The 22043-nt window shown below is 40.8% G+C and overlaps 1 protein-coding gene across 2 annotated transcripts; it reads left to right on the forward strand.

Annotated features, from left to right (window-relative positions):
- The first annotated feature begins 15 nt into the window (after window positions 1-15).
- Window positions 16-21584, forward strand: ero1b (endoplasmic reticulum oxidoreductase 1 beta). Of its 2 annotated transcripts, none has more exons than XM_061880752.1 (16): window positions 16-486; window positions 2850-2969; window positions 3093-3176; window positions 3239-3280; window positions 5987-6060; window positions 18029-18102; window positions 18177-18297; window positions 18366-18412; window positions 18587-18598; window positions 18665-18691; window positions 18765-18857; window positions 18999-19245; window positions 19305-19374; window positions 20840-20926; window positions 21013-21146; window positions 21214-21584. In XM_061880752.1, the coding sequence occupies exons 1-16, from the start codon at window positions 343-345 to the stop codon at window positions 21272-21274; spliced, it is 1437 nt and encodes a 478-aa protein (XP_061736736.1). In that variant the 5' UTR covers window positions 16-342; the 3' UTR covers window positions 21275-21584. The 2 variants fall into 2 exon arrangements, with proteins under 2 accessions (XP_061736736.1, XP_061736738.1); XM_061880754.1 differs by lacking the exon at window positions 16-486 and adding an exon at window positions 1039-1195.
- The last annotated feature ends 459 nt before the right edge of the window (window positions 21585-22043 follow it).

Consider the following 22043-nt stretch of genomic DNA (forward strand, 5'->3'; position numbering starts at 1 on the left):
TCGAGCGCAGCATACTTTTATTTTGAAATCTCCAACCTGAAAGTAGTTCTTTTACATCCGACACTCTCCTGGAAGCTGTCGGTCAAAACTTCTCCAAGTTGTGTTGATTTGTTTTTTCCCCCACGAAGACCTCCGTTTTTCTCAGGGCCCGTGTAGGCGCGAGTGTCCGCGTCAGGGCGCTCCTTCGGCGGCCTTCCTCCGCTCCACGAGCCGCTGGCGGGTGTTAGCATCTGTTAGCCTGCGGAAGCTAACGGGCTGAAGGCGGAAGTGGTTGTGCGTCTCGCTGCATTTTGCTTTTAGCTCTTTCCCACCGCCATTGTTTGTCGTGGAGCACACTGCGGCATGTGGAGGGTGACTTTACTAGCCTTCAGTGCTCTGCTGCTGGCCTTCGTTGTGGACAAGTTAGCTCTGGGCTGGTTCCAGCACAGCCTCGCCGGCACCAGCACGGAGCAACGCGAGCAGGGCGAGCAGAGCTGCTTCTGCCATGTAAGTCACACTTTTCATACTACTCGTCGTCTTCTTGACACTTTTGTTTTTACACCGCTTTCCAACGCCACACGGCGTCTGCTTACGTATGACGTCAGCGCTTCCAGAACGTTCTGGCAGTCTTTGACGTCCCTTATGCTAATTAGCAGCGTTGCTACGCAAGTTACGCAGAAACATGTTCTGTTCTAAAAGACAGCTTGTAATGTTGAACTTGTTCGATAGCATCCTAGTTTATGATGCTCATAAAGACTGGTATTGTCACGTATAATGACACGTAAACATTGATCATGGCATGTAAATAAATATTAGTCACGTGACGCGAAGGCAACGTGTGTGAATGCACGAGCGTGGTGCGACCTGATTGGTCAGGGTGAAGGCTAGCCCCGCCCTCTGCCCCTGGAGTTGTCGTCCAGCGATCCTCAGTCAGCGTCAGGACGCGACCTCATTGGATAGGACGACTACAAGGGGCGGGGCTTGATTTCACAACCAGGGGGCGGGCTCTCGGCAGCCGGAGTGACAAGCCTGCATCTCAGTCACACACACACGGACACACACACACACACACGCAGACACACAGACACACAAACGTACTGAGTGGAGTGTGAAGATGATGATGGACATGACGATGAAGATGATGATAATGATGATGATGAGAACTTTCTGCATCCTCCTGCTGTTCATTAAACTCACTGCACTGCTGCACTCTCAGGTGGGACTCACCTGGAACACCTTTCTAAATACTACTTCTACATACTTCATGTCACCTTTCTAAATACTTCTAAATACTACTTCTACATACTCCATGTCACCTTTCTAAATACTTCTAAATACTACTTCTCCATACTTCATGTCACCTTTCTAAATACTTCTAAATACTACTTCTACATACTCCATGTCACCTTTCTAAATACTTCTAAATACTACTTCTACATACTCCATGTCACCTTTCTAAATACTACTTTTACATACTTCATGCCACCTTTCTAAATACTTCTAAATACTACTTCTACATACTCCATGTCACCTTTCTAAATACTACTTCTACATACTTCATGCCACCTTTCTAAATACTTCTAAATACTACTTCTACATACTCAATGTCTACTTTCTAAATACTTCTAAATACTACTTCTACATACTTCATGCCATTTTTCTAAATACTTCTAAATACTACTTCTACATACTCCATGTCACCTTTCTAAATACTTCAAAATACTACTTGTTAATACTTTATGCCACATTTCTAAATACTACTTTTACATACTTCAAGTCACCTTTCTAAATATTTCTAAATACTACTTGTACATACTTCGTTACTTTTCTAAATACTTCTAAATCCTACTTGTGCAAACGTCATGTCACCTTTCTAAATACTACTTGTACATACATATTTCATGTTACTTTTCTAACTACTTCTAAATTCTACTTCTACCTACTCAATCTTACCTTTCTAAATACTACTTGTACAAACTTCATGTCACCTTTCTAAATACTACTTGTACATACTTAATGTTACCTTTCTAAATACTTCAAAATACTACTTGTACATACTTAATGTTACCTTTCTAAATACTTGTAAATACTACTTCTACATACTTCACGTTACCTTTCTAAATACGTCTAAATACTACTTGTACAAACTTCATGTCACCTTTCTAAATACTACTTCTACATACCTAATGTTACCTTTCTAAGTACTTCTAAATACTACTTGTACATACTTAATGTTACCTTTTTAAATACTTCTAAATACTACTTCTACATACCTCATGTCACCTTTCTAAATATTTCTAATACTTCAAGACTACTTGTACATACTTCGTTACCTTTCTAAATACTTCTAAATACTACTTGTACATACTTCACGTGAAAGGTGCACACAATCACAGTGACACAATGATACTGAGTTATGAAGTTGTCATGATACTGAGTTATGAAGTTTTGATGATACTGAGTTATGAAGTTGTGATGATACTGAGTTATGAAGTTGTGATGATACTGAGTTATGAAGTTGTGATGATACTGAGTTATGAAGTTGTGATGATACTGAGTTATGAAGTTGTGATGATACTGAGTTATGAAGTTGTGATGATACTGAGTTATGAAGTTGTGATGATACCGAGTTATAAAGTTGTAATCATACCGAGTTATGAAGTTGGGATGATACTGAGTTACGATGTTGTGATGATACCGAGTTATGAAGTTGTGATGATACTGAGTTATGAAGTTGTGATGATACCGAGTTACGACGTTTTGATGATACCGAGTTATGGAGTTTTAATGATACCGAGTTACGAAGTTGTGATGATACTGAGTTATGAAGTTGTGATGATACTGAGTTATGAAGTTGTGATGTCTGGCAGCTGACGGGCGTTCTTGACGACTGCTTCTGTGACGTGGAGAGCATCGACCTGTTCAACAACTTCAGGATCTATCCTCGCATCAAGAAGCTGACGGAGAGAGACTACTTCAGGTACTACAAGGTACGACACACACACACACACACACACACACATACACACACACACACACACACACACACACACACACACACACACACACACACACAGGGGAGAGGTGTTATTTGACTCTGATGGCGTGTTCAGGTCAACTTGAAGCGGCCGTGTCCATTTTGGCCAGATGACGGTCAGTGTGCCATCAAAGACTGCCATGTGGAGGCCTGCCCGGAGGTACTTTTCACCTTTCACCTTTCACCCCGCCCACATACTGACTGTTCTTCTTCATGTTCCAGAGCAAGATTCCTGCGGGCATCAAGTCTGGGAATTACAACAAGGTGAACACAGCTGACACACCTACACAAACTCACACACACTCTTTTGTGCACCACTCCACCTGTGCACACCGCTTGTAAGAGTCTACGTTAGCAACAGTCCACCTGTGCACACCGCTTGTAAGAGTCTACGTTAGCAACAGTCCACCTGTGCACACCGCTTGTAAGAGTCCACCTTAGCAACAGTCCACCTGTGCACACCGCTTGTAAGAGTCCACCTTAGCAACAGTCCACCTGTGCACACCGCTAGTAGGAGTCCACCTTAGCAACAGTCCACCTGTGCACACCGCTTGTAAGAGTCCACCATAGCAAGGGTCCACCTGTGCACACTGCTTGTAAGAGTCCACCTTAGCAAGAGTCCACCTGTGCACACCGCTTGTAAGAGTCCACCTTAGCAACAGTCCACCTTAGCAACAGTCCACCTGTGCACACTGCTTGTAAGAGTCCACCTTAGCAACAGTCCACCTGTGCACACTGCTTGTAAGAGTCCACCTTAGCAACAGTCCACCTGTGCACACTGCTTGTAAGAGCCCACCTTAGCAACAGTCCACCTGTGCACACTGCTTGTAAGAGTCCACCTTAGCAACAGTCCACCTGTGCACACTGCTTGTAAGAGTCCACCTTAGCAACAGTCCACCTGTACCTATTGCTTGTAAGAGTCCACCTGTGCCAGGGTGGACCTGTGCAAGGGTCCACCAGTGCAAGGGTACACCTGTGCAAAGGTCCCAAGGGTCCACCTGTGCAAGGCGCCACCTGTGCAAGTGTCCAACAGTGCAAGGATACACCTTAGCAAAGGTCCCAAGGCGCCACCTGTGCAAGGCGCCACCACTGCAAGGGTCCACCAGTGCAAGGGTACACCTGAGCAAAGGTCCCAAGGGTATACCAGTGCAAGGGTCCGCCTGTGCAAGGGTCCACCTGTGCAAATGTCCCAAAGGTCCACCTGTGCAAGGGTCCACCCGTGCAAATGTCCCAATGGTCCACCTGTGCAAAGCTCCACCTGTGCAAGGCTCCACCTGTTCAAGGCTCCATCTGTGCACACCACTTGTAACAGTCCACCAGTGCAAGGCTCCACCTGTGCACAAAGGCACAGGTGGAATCTGATGACAAGTAGAACTATTAGAAGAATGCAACAATGCAACCTGTCAATCATGCTGCACCCTCCAAAACAATCTTTCATGCTAATGCTGACTGCTAGCGTACTAGCTGCTAAGTACTGTTAGCAGCTGCTAACTTGGACTTTTATCTGCTCTGGAAGTTTCCATGAAGAGTGTGAAGGTCGAACACAGCACTCATGTTTGTTTTAGAAGGTTACTCTCAGGATTAAGTCCATCTGTGGGCGCCCATCTTTGTTTTTACACAGCTGCGCACACACACACACACACACACAGGGTCGAATGTCACGCACACACACACAAGGTCGAATGTCACGCACACACACACATACACACACACACACACACAGGATCGAATGTTACGTCCTGGAGCACAAGTAGTGGGTTCTAACACGGTCCTGGAGAACAAGTAGTGGGTTCTAACACGGTCCTGGAGACCAAGTAGTGGGTTCTAACACGGTCCTGGAGAACAAGTAGTGGGTTCTAACAGGGTCCTGGAGAACAAGTAGTGGGTTCTAACACGGTCCTGGAGACCAAATAGTGGGTTCTAACACGGTCCTGTCGAACAAGTAGTGGGTTCTAACACGGTCCTGGAGAACAAGTAGTGGGTTCTAACACGGTCCTGGAGAACAAGTAGTGGATTCTAACACGGTCCAGGAGAACAAGTAGTGCAATCCAACATGATCCTGGAGACCAAGTAGTGGGTTCTAACACGGTCCTGGAGAACAAGTAGTGGGTTCCAACACGGCCCTGGAGAGCAAGTAGTGGGTTCCAACACGGTCCTGGAGAACAAGTAGTGGGTTCTAACACGGTCCTGGAGACCAAGTACTGGGTTCTAACACGGTCCTGGAGAACAAGTAGTGGGTTCTAACACGGTCCTGGAGAACAAGTAGTGGGTTCTAACACGGTCCTGGAGAACAAGTAGTGGATTCTAACACGGTCCTGGAGAACAAGTAGTGCAATCCAACATGATCCTGGAGACCAAGTAGTGGGTTCTAACACGGTCCTGGAGAACAAGTAGTGGGTTCCAACACGGCCCTGGAGAGCAAGTAGTGGGTTCCAACACGGTCCTGGAGAACAAGTAGTGGGTTCTAACACGGTCCTGGAGACCAAGTACTGGGATCTAACACGGTCCTGGAGAACAAGTAGTGGGTTCTAACACGGTCCTGGAGACCAAGTAGTGGGTTCTAACACGGTCCTGGAGAACAAGTAGTGGGTTCTAACACGGTCCTGGAGAACAAGTAGTGGGTTCCAACACGGTCCTGGAGACCAAGTAGTGGGTTCCAACACGGTCCTGGAGAACAAGTAGTGGGTTCTAACACGGTCCTGGAGAACAAGTAGTGGGTTCTAACACGGTTCTGGAGACCAAGTAGTGGGTTCTAACACGGTCCTGGAGAACAAGTAGTGGGTTCTAACACGGTCCTGGAGACCAAGTAGTGGGTTCTAAAACGGTCCTTGAGAACAAGTAGTGGGTTCTAACACGGTCCTGGAGAACAAGTAGTGGGTTCTTACACGGTCCTTGAGAACAAGTAGTGGGTTCTAACACGGTCCTGGAGACCAAGTAGTGGGTTCTAACAGGGTCCTGCTCTGTCCTCAGTATTCCCAGGCTGCCAACAACATGGCAGAGTGCCAACAAGTGGAGGAACTTGGCGCCATCAACAGCACGCTGAGGTGAGCGCCTGCTGACTACATCATCACACTTGTCTGACACACAGGACTTCCTACTATTCTCTTCCTCTTTCAAGTAGTACCAGTTCAACTAGTATTCTGCACTTCATCATATGAGCTGTATTACTAGTTCAACTAGTACTCTGCACTTCATCATATGGGCTGTATTACTAGTTCAACTAGTACTCTGCACTTCATCACATGTGGGCTGTATTACTAGTTCAACTAATATTCTGCACTTCATCATATGGGCTGTATTACTAGTTTAACTAGTACTCTTCACTTCATCACATGTGGGCTGTATTACTAGTTCAACTAGTACTCTGCACTTCATCATATGGGCTGTATTACTAGTTCAACTAGTACTCTGCACTTCATCATATATGCTGTATAAATAGTTCAACTAGTATTCTGCACTTCATCATATAGGCTGTATTACTAGTTCAAGTAGTACTCTGCACTTCATCATTAGGGCTGTATTACTAGTTCAACTAGTACTCTGCACTTCATCACATGTGGGCTGTGTTATTATTTCAACTAGTACTCTTCACTTCATCACATGTGGGTTGTATTACTAGTTCAACTAGTATTCTGCACTTCATCATATGGGCTGTATTACTAGTTCAACTAGTATTCTGCACTTCATCATATGGGCTGTATTACTAGTTCAACTAGTACTCTGGACTTAATCATATGTGCTATATAACTAGTTCAACTAGTATTCTGCACTTCATCATATGAGCTGTATTACTAGTTCAACTAGTACTCTGCACTTCATCATAAGGGCTGTATTACTAGTTCAACTAGTACTCTGCACTTCATCACATGTGGGCTGTGTTACTATTTCAACTAGTACTCTGCACTTCATCACATGTGGGCTGTGTTACTATTTCAACTAGTACTTTGCACTTAATCACATGTGGGCTGTGTTACTAGTTGAACTAGTACTTTGCACTTAATCACATGTGGGCTGTGTTACTAGTTCAACTAGCACTCTGCACTTCATCACATGTGGCCTGTGTTACTAGTTCAAATAGTACTCTGCACTTTATCACATATGGGCTGTGTTCCTAGTTCAACTAGTACTCTGCACTTCATCATATGGGCTGTATTACAAGTTCAACTAGTACTCTGCACTTCATCATATGTGAGCTGTATTACTAGTAGTGTTGTGTACATGTTACTAGTGAAAGTAGTGCTGTGTACCTGTACAAGTCACTAGTGAAAGTAGTGCTGTGTACCTGTACATGTTACTAGTGAAACTAGTTCTGTCTATTCGTACATTTTACTAGTGAAGGTAGTGCTGCGTACTTGAACATGTTACTAGTGAAATTAGTGCTGTGTACCTGTACATGTTACTAGTGAAAGTAGTGCTGTGTACTTGTACATGTTACTAGTGAATGTAGTGCTGTGTACTTGTACATGTTACTAGTAAAAGTAGTGCTGTGTACGTACATGTTACTAGTGAAAGTAGTGTTATGTACTTGTCCTTGTTACTAGTAAAAGTAGTGTTGTGTACTTGTACATGTTACTAGTGGAAGTAGTGTTGTGTACTTTTACATGTTACTAGTGACAGTAGTGATGTGTACTTGTCCATGTTACTAGTGAAAGTAGTGCTGTGTACCTGTACATGTTACTAGTGAAAATAGTGCTGTGTATCTGTACATGTTACTAGTGAAAGTAGTGCTGTGTACTTGTACATTTTACAAGTGAAAGTAGTGCTGCGTACTTGTACATGTTACTAATTAAAGTAGTGCTGCGTACTTGTACATGTTACTAGTGGAAGTAGTGTTGTGTACTTGTACATGTTACTAGTGAAAGTAGTGCTGTGTACCTGTACATGTTATTAGTGAAAGTAGTGCTGTGTGCCTGTACATGATACTAGTGAAAGTAGTGCTGTGTACTTGTACATGTTACAAGTGAAAGTAGTGCTGTGTACCTGTACAAGTCACTAGTGAAAGGAGTGCTGTGTACCTGTACATGTTACTAGTGAAAGTAGTTCTGTGTATTTGTACATTTTACTAGTGAAAGTAGTGCTGCGTACTTGTACATGTTACTAGTGAAAGTAGTGCTGTGTACTTGTACATGTTACTAGTGGAAGTAGTGCTGTGTGCCTGTACATGTTACTAGTGAAAGTAGTGTTGTGTATCTGTACATGTTACTAGTGAAAGTAATGCTGTGTACTTGTACATGTTACTAGTGAAAGTAATGCTGTGTACATGTTACTAGTGAAAGTAGTGTTGTGTACTTGTACATGTTACTCGTGAAAGTAGTGTTATGTACTCGTCCTTGTTACTAGTAAAAGTACATATTACTAGTGGAACTAGTTTTGTGTACTTGTACATATTACTATTGAAAATAGTGTTATATACCTGTACATTTTACTAGTGAAAGTAGTGCTGTCTACTTGTACATGTTACTAGTTGAAGTAGTGCTGTGTACTTGTACATATTACTAGTGGAAATAGTGTTGTGTACTTGTACATGTTACTAGTGAAAGTAGTGCTTTGTACCTGTACATGTTACTAGTTAAAGTGGAGCTGTGTACCTGTACATGTTACTAGCGAAAGTAGTGCTGTGTACTTGTACATTTTACTAGTGAAAGTAGTGCTGCGTACTTGTACATGTTAATTGTGAAAGTAGTGCTGTGTACTTGTACATGTTACTAGTGGAAGTAGTGTTGTGTACTTGTACATGTTACTAGTGAAAGTAGTGCTGTGTACCTGTATATGTTACTAGTAAAAGTAGTGCTGTGTACTCTTACATTTTACTAGTGAAAGTAGTGCTGTCTACTTGTACATGTTACTAATGAAAGTAGTGTTGTGTACTTGTACATGTCACTAGTGAACGTAGTGTTATGTACCTGTACATGTTACTAGTGAAAGTAGTGTTGTGTATCTGTACATGTTACTAGTGAAAGTAATGCTGTGTACATGTTACTCGTGAAAGTAGTGTTATGTACTCGTCCTTGTTACTAGTAAAAGTACATATTACTAGTGGAACTAGTTTTGTGTACTTGTACATGTTACTATTGAAAATAGTGTTATATACCTGTACATTTTACTAGTGAAAGTAGTGCTGTCTACTTGTACATGTTACTAGTTGAAGTAGTGCTGTGTACTTGTACATATTACTAGTGGAAATAGTGTTGTGTACTTGTACATGTTACTAGTGAAAGTAGTGCTTTGTACCTGTACATGTTACTAGTTAAAGTGGAGCTGTGTACCTGTACATGTTACTAGTGAAAGTAGTGCTGTGTACTTGTACATTTTACTAGTGAAAGTAGTGCTGCGTACTTGTACATGTTAATTGTGAAAGTAGTGCTGTGTACTTGTACATGTTACTAGTGGAAGTAGTGTTGTGTACTTGTACAAGTTACTAGTGAAAGTAGTGCTGTGTACCTGTATATGTTACTAGTAAAAGTAGTGCTGTGTACTCTTACATTTTACTAGTGAAAGTAGTGCTGTCTACTTGTACATGTTACTAATGAAAGTAGTGTTGTGTACTTGTACATGTCACTAGTGAACGTAGTGTTATGTACGTGTACATGTTACTAGTGAACGTAGTGTTATGTACCTGTACATGTTACTAGTGAAAGTAGTGCTGTGTACCTGTACATGTTACTAGTGAAAGTAGTGCTGTGTACGTACATGTTACTAGTGAATGTAGTGCTGTGTACTTGTACATGTTACTAGTAAAAGTAGTGCTGTGTACTTGTACATGTTACTAGTAAAAGTAGTGCTGTGTAAGTACATGTTACTAGTGAAATAGTGTTGTGTACTTTTACATGTTACTCGTGAAAGTAGTGTTATGTAATTATCCTAGTTACTAGTAAAAGTAGTGTTGTGTACTTGTACATGTTACTAGTGGAAGTAGTGTTGTGTACTTTTACATGTTACTAGTGACAGTAGTGCTGTGTACTTGTCCATGTTACTAGTGAAAGTAGTGCTGTGTACCTGTACATGTTACTAGTGAAAGTAGTGCTGTGTACCTGTACATGTTACTAGTGAAAGTAGTGCTGTGTACTTGTACATTTTGCTAGTGAAAGTAGTGCTGCGTACTTGTACATGTTACTAGTTAAAGTAGTGCTGTGTACTTGTACATGTTACTAGTGGAAGTAGTGTTGTGTACTTATACATGTTACTAGTGAAAGTAGTGCTGTGTACCTGTACATGTTACTAGTAAAAGTAGTGCTGTGTACTTGTACATTTTACTAGTGAAAGTAGTACTGTGTACTTGTACATGTTACAAATGAAAGTAGTGTTGTGTACTTGTACATGTTACTAGTGAACGTAGTGTTATGTACCTGTACATGTTACTAGTGAACATAGTGTTATGTACCTGTACATGTTACTAGTGAAAGTAGTGCTGTGTACCTGTACATGTTACTAGTGAAAGTAGTGCTGTGTACGTACATGTTACTAGTGAATGTAGTGCTGTGTACTTGTACATGTTACTAGTAAAAGTAGTGCTGTGTACGTACATGTTACTAGTGAAAGTAGTGTTGTGTACTTTTACATGTTACTCGTGAAAGTAGTGTTATGTAATTATCCTTGTTACTAGTAAAAGTAGTGTTGTGTACTTGTACATGTTACTAGTGGAAGTAGTGTTGTGTACTTTTGCATGTTACTAGTGACAGTAGTGCTGTGTACTTGTCCATGTTACTAGTGAAAGTAGTGCTGTGTACCTGTACATGTTACTAGTGAAAGTAGTGCTGTGTACCTGTACATGTTACTAGTGAAAGTAGTGATGTGTACCTGTACATGTTACTAGTGAAAGTAGTGCTGTGTTCTTATACATTTTACTAGTAAAAGTAGTACTGTGTACTCGTACATGTTACTAATGAAAGTAGTGTTGTGTACTTGTACATGTTACTAGTGAACATAGTGTTATATACCTGTACATGTTACTAGTGGAAGTAATACTGTGTACTTGTACATTTTACTAGTGAAAGTAGTGCTGTGTACTTGTACATGTTACTAGTTGAAGTAGTGCTGTGTACTTGTACATATTACTAGTGGAAATAGTGTTGTGTACTTGTACATGTTACTAGTGAAAGTAGTGCTTTGTACCTGTTCATGTTACTAGTTAAAGTAGTGCTGTGTGCTTGTACATGTTACTGGTGAAAGTAGTGCTGTGTACTTGTACATTTTACTAGTGAAAGTAGTGCTGCGTACTTGTACATGTTACTAGTAAAAGTAGTGCTGTGTACTTGTACATTTTACTAGTGAAAGTAGTACTGTGTACTTGTACATGTTACTAATGAAAGTAGTGTTGTGTACTTGTACATGTTACTAGTGAACGTAGTGTTATGTACCTGTACATGTTACTAGTGAACGTAGTGTTATGTACCTGTACATGTTACTAGTTAAAGTAGAGCTGTGTACCTGTACATGTTACTAGTGAAAGTAGTGCTGCGTACTTGTACATGTTACTAGTTAAAGTAGTGCTGTGTACTTGTACATGTTACTAGTGGAAGTAGTGTTGTGTACTTGTACATGTTACTAGTGAAAGTAGTGCTGTGTACCTGTACATGTTACTAGTAAAAGTAATGCTGTGTACTTGTACATTTTACTAGTGAAAGTAGTACTGTGTACTTGTACATGTTACAAATGAAAGTAGTGTTGTGTACTTGTACATGTTACTAGTGAATGTAGTGTTATGTACCTGTACATGTTACTAGTGAACATAGTGTTACGTACCTGTACATGTTACTAGTGAAAGTAGTGCTGTGTACCTGTACATGTTACTAGTGAAAGTAGTGCTGTGTACGTACATGTTACTAGTGAATGTAGTGCTGTGTACTTGTACATGTTACTAGTAAAAGTAGTGCTGTGTACGTACATGTTACTAGTGAAAGTAGTGTTGTGTACTTTTACATGTTACTCGTGAAAGTAGTGTTATGTAATTATCCTTGTTACTAGTAAAAGTAGTGTTGTGTACTTGTACATGTTACTAGTGGAAGTAGTGTTGTGTACTTTTGCATGTTACTAGTGACAGTAGTGCTGTGTACTTGTCCATGTTACTAGTGAAAGTAGTGCTGTGTACCTGTACATGTTACTAGTGAAAGTAGTGCTGTGTACCTGTACATGTTACTAGTGAAAGTAGTGTTATGTACCTGTACATGTTACTAGTGAACATAGTGTTATGTACCTGTACATGTTACTAGTGAAAGTAGTGCTGTGTACCTGTACATGTTACTAGTGAAAGTAGTGCTGTGTACGTACATGTTACTAGTGAATGTAGTGCTATGTACTTGTACATGTTACTAGTAAAAGTAGTGCTGTGTACATACATGTTACTAGTGAAAGTAGTGTTGTGTACTTTTACATGTTACTCGTGAAAGTAGTGTTATGTAATTATCCTTGTTACTAGTAAAAGTAGTGTTGTGTACTTGTACATGTTACTAGTGGAAGTAGTGTTGTGTACTTTTGCATGTTACTAGTGACAGTAGTGCTGTGTACTTGTCCATGTTACTAGTGAAAGTAGTGCTGTGTACCTGTACATGTTACTAGTGAAAGTAGTGCTGTGTACCTGTACATGTTACTAGTGAAAGTAGTGATGTGTACCTGTACATGTTACTAGTGAAAGTAGTGCTGTGTTCTTATACATTTTACTAGTAAAAGTAGTACTGTGTACTCGTACATGTTACTAATGAAAGTAGTGTTGTGTACTTGTACATGTTACTAGTGAACGTAGTGTTATGTACCTGTACATGTTACTAGTGAACGTAGTGTTATGTACCTGTACATGTTACTAGTTAAAGTGGAGCTGTGTACCTGTACATGTTACTAGTGAAAGTAGTGTTGTGTACTTGTACATGTTACTAGTGAAAGTAGTGCTGTGTGCCTGTACATGTTACTGGTGAAAGTAGTGTTGTGTATCTGTACATGTTACTAGTGAAAGTAATGCTGTGTCCTTGTACATGTTACTAGTGGAAGTAGTGTTGTGTACTTGTACATGTTACTAGTAAAAGTAGTGCCGTGTACCTGTACATGTTAATCGTGAAAGTAGTGCTGTGAAAGTAGTGCTGTGTACTTGTACATGTTACTAGTGGAAGTAGTGTTGTGTACTTGTACATGTTACTAGTAAAAGTAGTGCTGTGTACCTGTACATGTTACTATTTAAAGTAGTGCTGTGTACTTGTACATGTTACTAGTGAAAGTAGTGCTGTGTACCTGTACATGTTACTAGTGAAAGTAGTGCTGGGTAATTGTACATGTTACTAGTGGAAGTAGTGTTGTGTACTTGTACATCTTACTAGTAAAAGTAGTGCTGTGTACCTGTACATATTACTAGTTAAAGTAGTGCTGTGTACTTGTACATGTTACTAGAGGAAGTAGTGCTGTGTACCTGTACATGTTACTAGTTAAGGTAGTGCTGTGTACTTGTACATGTTACTAGTGAAAGTAGTGCTGTGTACTTGTACATATTACTAGTGAAAGTAGTGTTGTGTACTTGTACATGTTACTAGTGAAAGTAGTGTTGTGTACTTGTACATGTTACTAGTGAAAGTAGTGTTGTGTACATGTACATTTTACTAGTGAAAGTAGTACTGTGTACTTGTACATGTTACTAATGAAAGTAGTGTTGTGTACTTGTACATGTTACTAGTGAACGTAGTGTTATGTACCTGTACATGTTACTAGTGAACGTAGTGTTTTGTACCTGTACATGTTACTAGTTAAAGTAGAGCTGTGTACCTGTACATGTTACTAGTGAAAGTAGTGCTGTGTACTTGTACATTTTACTAGTGAAAGTAGTGCTGCGTACTTGTACATGTTACTAGTGAAAGTAGTACTGTGTACTTGTACATGTTACTAATGAAAGTAGTGTTGTGTACTTGTACATGTTACTAGTGAACGTAGTGTTATGTACCTGTACATCTTACTAGTGAACGTAGTGTTATGTACCTATACATGTTACTAGTTAAAGTGGAGCTGTGTACCTGTACATGTTACTAGTGAAAGTAGTGCTGTGTACTTGTACATGTTACTAGTGAAAGTAGTGCTGTGTGCCTGTACATGTTACTAGTGAAAGCAGTGTTGTGTATCTGTACATGTTACTAGTGAAAGTAATGCTGTGTCCTTGTACATGTTACTAGTGGAAGTAGTGTTGTGTACTTGTACATGTTACTAGTAAAAGTAGTGCTGTGTACCTGTACATGTTAATTGTGAAAGTAGTGCTGTGTACCTGTACATGTTACTAGTGAAAGTAGTGCTGTGTACTTGTACATGTTACTAGTGGAAGTAGTGTTGTGTACTTGTACATGTTACTAGTAAAAGTAGTGCTGTGTACCTGTACATGTTACTATTTAAAGTAGTGCTGTGTACTTGTACATGTTACTAGTGAAAGTAGTGCTGTGTACCTGTACATGTTACTAGTGAAAGTAGTCCTGTGTACTTGTACATGTTACTAGTGGAAGTAGTGTTGTGTACTTGTACATCTTACTAGTCAAAGTAGTGCTGTGTACTTGTACATGTTAATATTGAAAGTAGTGCTGTGTACCTGTACATGTTATTAGTTAAAGTAGTGCTGTGTACTTGTACATGTTACTAGAGGAAGTAGTGCTGTGTACCTCTACATGTTACTAGTTAAGGTAGTGCTGTGTACTTGTACGTGTTACTAGTGAAAGTAGTGCTGTGTACTTGTACATGTTACTAGTGAAAGTAGTGTTGTGTACTTGTACATGTTACTAGTGAAAGTATTGTTGTGTACTTGTACATGTTACTAGTGAAAGTAGTGCTGTGTATATGTACATGTTACTAGTGGAAGTAGTGTTGTGTACTTGTACATGTTACTAGTGAAAGTAGTGCTGTGTACCTGTACATGTTACTAGTTAAAGTAGTGTTGTGTACTTGTACATGTTACTAGTGAAAGTATTGTTGTGTACTTGTACATGTTACTAGTGAAAGTAGTGTTGTGTACATGTACATGTTACTAGTAAAAGTAGTGCTGTGTACCTTTACATGTTTTTAGTTAAAGTAGTGCTGTGTACTTGTACATGTTACTAGTGAAAGTAGTGCTGTGTACCTGTAGATGTTACTAGTTAAAGTAGTGCTGTATACTAGTACATGTAACTAGTGAAAGTAGTGCTTTGTACTTGTACATGTTACTAGTGGAAGTAGTGTTGTGTACTTGTACATGTTACTAGTGAAAGTAGTGTTGTGTACTTGTACATGTTACTAGTGAAAGTAGTGCTGTTTACTTGTACATGTTACTAGTGAAAGTAGTGCTGTGTACCTGTACATGTTACTAGTTAAAGTAGTGCTGTGTAGTTGTACATGTTACTAGTGAAAGTAGTGCTGTGTACTTGTACATATTACTAGTGAAAGTAGTGTTGTGTACTTGTACATGTTACTAGTGAAAGTATTGTTGTGTACTTGTACATGTTACTAGTGAAAGTAGTGTTGTGTACATGTACATGTTACTAGTGAAAGTATTGCTGTGTACCTGTACATGTTACTAGTTAAAGTAGTGCTGTGTACTTGTACATGTTACTAGTTAAAGTAGTGCTGTGTACTTGTACATGTTACTAGTGAAAGTAGTGCTCTGTACTTGTACATGTTACTAGTGGAAGTAGTGTTGTGTACTTGTACATGTTACTAGTGAAAGTAGTGCTGTGTACTTGTACATGTTACTAGTGAAAGTAGTGTTGTGTTTTTGTACATGTTACTAGTGAAAGTAGTGCTGTGTACTTGTACATGTTACTAGTTAAAGTAGTGGTGTGTACTTGTACATCTTACTAGTGAAAGTAGTGTTGTGTACCTGTACATGTTACTAGTGAAAGTAGTGCTGTGTACTTGTACATGTTACTAGTTAAAGTAGTGCTGTGTACCTGTACATGTTTTTAGTTAAAGTAGTGCTGTGTACTTGTACATGTTACTAGTGAAAGTAGTGCTGTGTTCCTGTACATGTTACTAGTTAAAGTAGTTCTGTGTACTTGTACATGTTACTAGAGGAAGTAGTGCTGTGTACCTGTACATGTTACTAGTTAAGGTAGTGCTGTATACTTCTACATGTTACTAGTGAAAGTAGTGTTGTGTACTTGTCATGTTACTAGTGAAAGTATTGCTGTGTACTTGTACATGTTACTAGTGAAAGTAGTGCTGTATACTTGTACATATTACCAGTGAAAGTAGTGCTGTGTACTTGTACATGTTACTAGTGAAAGTAGCGTTGTGTACTTGTACATGTTACTATTGAAAGTAGTGTTGTGTACTTGTACATGTTACTAGTGAAAGTAGTGCTGTGTAATTGTACATGTTACTAGTGAAAGTAGTGCTGTGTACTTGTACATGTTACTAGTGAAAGTAGTGCTGTGTACTTGTACATGTTACTAGTTAAAGTAGTGCTGTGTACCTGTACATGTTACTAGTGAAAGTAGTGCTGTGTACCTGTACATGATACTAGTTAATGTAGTGCTGTGTACTTGTACATGTTACTAGAGGAAGTAGGGCTGTGTACCTGTACATGTTACTAGTTAAGGTAGTGCTGTATACTTGTACGTTACTAGTGAAAGTAGTGTTGTGTACTTGTCATGTTACTAGTGAAAGTATTGCTGTGTACTTGTACATGTTACAAGTGAAAGTAGTGATGTGTACTTGTACATGTTACTAGTGAAAGTAGTGCTGTGTACTTGTACATATTACCAGTGAAAGTAGTGCTGTGTACTTGTACATGTTACTAGTGAAAGTAGTGCTGTGTACTTGTACATGTTACTAGTTAAAGTAGTGCTGTGTACCTGTACATATTACTAGTGAAAGTAGTGCTGTGTACTTGTACATGTTACTAGTGAAAGTAGTGCTGTGTACCTGTACATGTTACTAGTTAAAGTAGTGCTGTGTACTTGTACATGTTACTAGAGGAAGTAGTGCTGTGTACTTGTACATGTTACTAGTTAAAGTAGTGCTGTATACTTGTACGTTACTAGTGAAAGTAGTGTTGTGTACTTGTCATGTTACTAGTGAAAGTATTGCTGTGTACTTGTACATGTTACTAGTGAAAGTAGTGTTGTGTACTTGTACATGTTACTAGTGAAAGTAGTGCTGTGTACTTGTACATATTACCAGTGAAAGTAGTGCTGTGTACTTGTACATTTTACTAGTGAAAGTAGTGCTGTGTACTTGTACATGTTACTATTGAAAGTAGTGTTGTGTACTTGTACATGTTACTAGTGAAAGTAGTGCTGTGTACTTGTACATGTTACTAGTGAAAGTAGTGATGTGTACTTGTACTTGGTACTAGTGAAAGTAGTGCTGTGTACTTGTACATGTTACTAGTGAAAGCAGTGCTGTGTACTTGTACATGGTACTAGTGAAAGTATTGGTGTGTACTTGTACATGTTACTAGTAAAAGTAGTATTGTGTACTTGTACATGTTACTAGTGAAAGTAGTGCTGTGTACTTGTACATATGACCAGTGAAAGTAGTGCTGTGTACTTGTACATTTTACTAGTGAAAGTAGTGCTGGGTACTTGTACATGTTACTATTGAAAGTAGTGTTATGTACTTGTACATGTTACTATTGAAAGTAGTGCTGTGTACTTGTACATGTTACTAGTGAAAGTAGTGCTGTGTACTTGTACATGTTACTAGTGAAAGTAGTGCTGTGTACTTGTACATGTTACTAGTGAAAGTAGTGCTGTGTACTTGTACATGTTACTGGTGAAAGTAGTGCTGTGTACTTGTACATGGTACTAGTGAAAGTATTGCTGTGTACTTGTACATGTTACTAGTGAAAGTAGTGTTGTGTACTTGTACATGTTACTAGTGAAAGTAGTGCTGTGTACTTGTACATATTACCAGTGAAAGTAGTGCTGTGTACTTGTACATTTTACTAGTGAAAGTAGTGCTGTGTACTTGTACATGTTACTATTGAAAGTAGTGTTGTGTACTTGTACATGTTACTAGTGAAAGTAGTGCTGTGTACTTGTACATGGTACTAGTGAAAGTAGTGCTGTGTATTTGCAGTAATCAAAGCAAAGAGGCGTTTGCTGACTGGGCGAGACACGACGACGCTCAGGATCATTTCTGCGAGCTGGACGGTGAGTAGGAGGAGCACTTTGCTCAGTGGCGCCCCCTCAGGTAGGCGTATGCTCTGCTGACCCTTTCCTTTCAGACGAGACGTGTCCTGACGCCGAGTACGTGGACCTGATGCTCAACCCGGAGCGCTACACGGGCTACAAGGGGCCGTCGGCCTGGAGGGTGTGGAACAGCATCTACGAGGAGAACTGCTTCAAGTCAGTGACCACGCCCCCTTGACACCCCCCCCCCATATTGTCACATGACACCTCACATGTCTTTGCAGGCCCAGGTCTGTGTACCGACCTTTGAACCCGCTGGTCCCCAGCAGAGGTGAGTCATTTCAGCCCTGTCCATGCACTCTCTTCTCATTGGTCAGCCTGATGCCTCGTGACATCACATCCCTGGGGGCGTGGCTTCATATGGAGCGGTCACGTTGAGCACAGCGCCACCTGCTGCTTGACTTGTGCTGTCACCAAGTCATGGGCTTGTTGTTGTTTGTTTCAGGAGACGAGGATGGTGAGTAGAGGTCAGGTGACGGTCACATGCTTGTGTGTCAGAGGTCAAAGTGTGATGTCGTTCCAGGCGAGGGCTTCTACGACTGGCTGGAAGGTAGCATGCTGCTGTTTCCTGTTTCCTGCTTCCTGCTTCCTGCTTGTCTACTGACTCATGCTTCTGCTGGCAGGCTTGTGTTTGGAGAAGAGAGTGTTCTACCGCCTCATCTCAGGCCTGCACAGCAGCATCAACATCCACCTGAGTGCCGAGTACCTGCTGGACGGTAACCACTACACCCCTGCCCCCGCCACCTGCACATGCCTAATCCTTCACTGTGTGTGTGTGTGTGTGTGTGTGTGTGTGTGTGTGTGTGTGTGTGTGTGTGTGTGTGTGTGTGTGTGTGTGTGTGTGTGTGTGCACGCAGAGGGGTGGGGCCACTCCGTGTGGGGCCCCAACGTGGAGGAGTTCCGTCGCCGCTTCGACACGGCGGAGACAAAAGGCGAGGGCACGCGGCGCCTGAAGAACCTCTACTTCCTGTACCTGATAGAACTGCGCGCGCTCTACAAGGTGGCGGCGTACTTCGAGCGCGCGGTGGTGAACTTGTACACGGGCAACGCTCAGGAGGACGCCGCAACCAAAGAGCAGCTGCTGCACTTCTTCAACGAGCTCAAGTAAGCCACGCCTCCTGTCGCCATCGCCGCCACACAGCTGACTTCCTGTCTCTTCCCAGAACTTTCCCCATGCACTTTGATGAGAAGTCCATGTTTGCTGGGCACCAGAAGGAAGCCAAGAGTCTGAAGGTAAAAACACACAGTACTCTACAAAGTACACTTCCATTTCTTTGTGATATGCAAAGATAATATTTACTTTTACAGCATTTGAATTGATATATTTTGTACATATTGATTATATTGATTTATTTTTTTTATGTATACAACAATCGATGTATTGTGTTATTGCATAGATATCTACTTGAATATATATACATACATACATACATATATATATATATATATTTATATATATATATGTGTGTGTGTGTGTGTGTGTGTGTGTGTGTGTGTGTGTGTGTGTGTGTGTGTGTGTGTGTGTGTTTATATGTATGTATATAAATATATACTCTATATTAGGGGTGTGGGAAAAAATCGATTCGAATACGAATCGCGATTCTCACGTTGTGCGATTCAGAATCAATTCTCATTTTTTTTAAAATCGATTTAAAAAAAATATATATATATTATGTATATATATATTTTTTTTTTTTTATTAAACCAACAAACCACTACACAGCAATACCATAACAATGCAATCCAATTCCAAACCCAAAGCTGAGCCAGCAACAATGCAGCTGTGTACATGCTTCCATCTGTTGTAAAGCTCTATGGAGATGATGAATACATTTTCCAGCATGATCTGGCACCTGCCCAAAGTGTCAAAACCAGCAGTAACTGTTGTACTGACCATGGCATTACTGTCCTCCATTGGCCTGCCAACTCTCCTGACCTGAACCCCATAGTGAATTTGTGGGGTATTGTAAAGAAGAAGCTGAGAGACACTAGACCCAATAATGCAAATGAGCTGAAGGCCGCTATTGAAGCATCCTGGGCATCCATAACACCTCAGCAATGCCACAGGCCGATTGCCTCCATGCCACGCCGCATTGATGCAGTAATCTGTGCAAAAGGATTCCCAACCAAGTACTGAGTGCATTAATTGACATTTTCAAAGGTTTGATTTTGTTTTGCTGTTATAAATCTTTTTTTTTTACTTGGTCTGAGGAAATATTCAAATTTTTTGAGATAGGATTTTTGAGTTTTCTTAAGCTGTATGCCATAATCATCAATATTAAAATAATAAAAGGCTTGCAATATTTCAGTTGATGTGTAATGAATCCAGAATGTATGACATTTTCATGTTTTTAGTTACATTACAGAAAATAAAGGACTTTATCACAATATTCTAATATTCTGAGACAGTCCTGTATATATGTGTGTGTATATATGTCTGTGTGTATAATTAATATTACATATGTGTGTGTATACATATGTACTTAATAACGTATGTTAGTGTAAGTATCGATGTGTATTAGTCATATTTTTAAATAATGTATGATATCAATATATGTATAATTGATTCCAAAATGCAAACATAAACGTGTAAAAGTAAATACATTTCTGATGCACACGATCAGGTGATTGATGACATCATCAGCTGATCACGTCTTATTGCTTGCATTCGATGATGATGATGATGTCATCGTTGCAGGAAGAATTCCGGCTGCACTTCAAGAACATTTCCAGGATTATGGATTGTGTCGGTTGCAGTAAATGTCGTCTTTGGGGAAAGCTGCAGGTGTGTGTCCTTGTCCTGACTCCGCCCCCTGGCTGCATCGCACCTTGCCTGTGAGCTGACTTTATGTTGTGGTCATGTGACTGCAGACGCAAGGTCTGGGTACCGCCCTCAAGATCCTCTTCTCCGAGAAGCAGATCAAGAACCTTCCGGAACATTTCCCCTCCAAAGGCTTCCAGCTCACTCGCCACGAGGTGGTCGCCTTGCTCAACGGCTTCGCCAGGTAGGCCACGCCTCTTCGCCCAACCACAACGACTACTAGAAAGCCGATGTGTGTGTTTGCGTGCCAGGTTGTCCACTAGCATCCATCAGCTGCACAACTTCCGCCTGCTGCTGAAGGAGAAGCGGTAACAGGAAGTGACCAGCAGGTGGGGACCGCCCCCACCCTCCCCAGACCTGCTACCTGCCTTGTACAGGTGTATGAGGATGAGTACATTTAATTTATTCAGGGAAACTCCGCCTCCTGCTGACATCATGGCCTTGGATCCCGCCCCACGTGCGACACGATCACATGATTTGTGAAAATAAACTATAGAGTGTGTGGTCATGTGATCACGTAGAAGGAAGTGGACCAAAGATGTCGCTTGCTTTTGAGTTTGTTGCCGTAGAGACAAGCTGCTTTGATGAAATAATGATTAAATGTCACAGTTTGTCCTTTAAACTTCCACTTGTGCTGGTCTTGACTTTCACAGATGCATGCTGGGAGCTCCAGACAGATGATGCTTAAACTAGTGGAGTAGTTGTTGTTGCGGGCTTTGTCCACTGGGAGGCAACTTAACAGTTGACAGTGTTGAAAGATTCTACTGGTCAGTAGGAGAATGAAGTCAGTGGCCGGGCTTCATAGGATTTGTAAAAATTATTTGACACTCTTGTTGTGGTTTTCCTCCAAAATGCCGAGTGGAAGTTGGTGCAGAGTTACCTCACCCCACCCCCATAGGTGAGGCGTGGCTTTCATTCATCCTCCTTACTCAGGCCCTGTTTACCCTAAGGTTATCCAGGGTAAATCCCACCTAACCTTATCCTTGTCCACACACACAACAATGGCGTTGAAGACCCCCTCCCTCTTCCGTCAGCCGGCGCAACGCGACCTAGTACGCATGCGCAGGTCATAGTCACCTCC

Source organism: Nerophis ophidion, linkage group LG20 (assembly GCF_033978795.1).
Source record: "Nerophis ophidion isolate RoL-2023_Sa linkage group LG20, RoL_Noph_v1.0, whole genome shotgun sequence".
In the NCBI taxonomy this organism is placed as follows: domain Eukaryota; kingdom Metazoa; phylum Chordata; class Actinopteri; order Syngnathiformes; family Syngnathidae; genus Nerophis; species Nerophis ophidion.

What these genes read in the sequence shown, in the direction of transcription:
- ero1b (XM_061880752.1), top strand. Translation starts at nt 343, where the DNA reads ATGTGGAGGGTGACTTTACTAGCCTTCAGTGCTCTGCTGCTGGCCTTC. An exon ending in GCCATCAACAGCACGCTGAG is followed by an intron (nt 6,061 to 18,028) that starts GTGAGCGCCTGC and finishes GTGTATTTGCAG; the next exon opens with TAATCAAAGCAAAGAGGCGT. An exon ending in TACGAGGAGAACTGCTTCAA is followed by an intron (nt 18,298 to 18,365) that starts GTCAGTGACCAC and finishes ATGTCTTTGCAG; the next exon opens with GCCCAGGTCTGTGTACCGAC.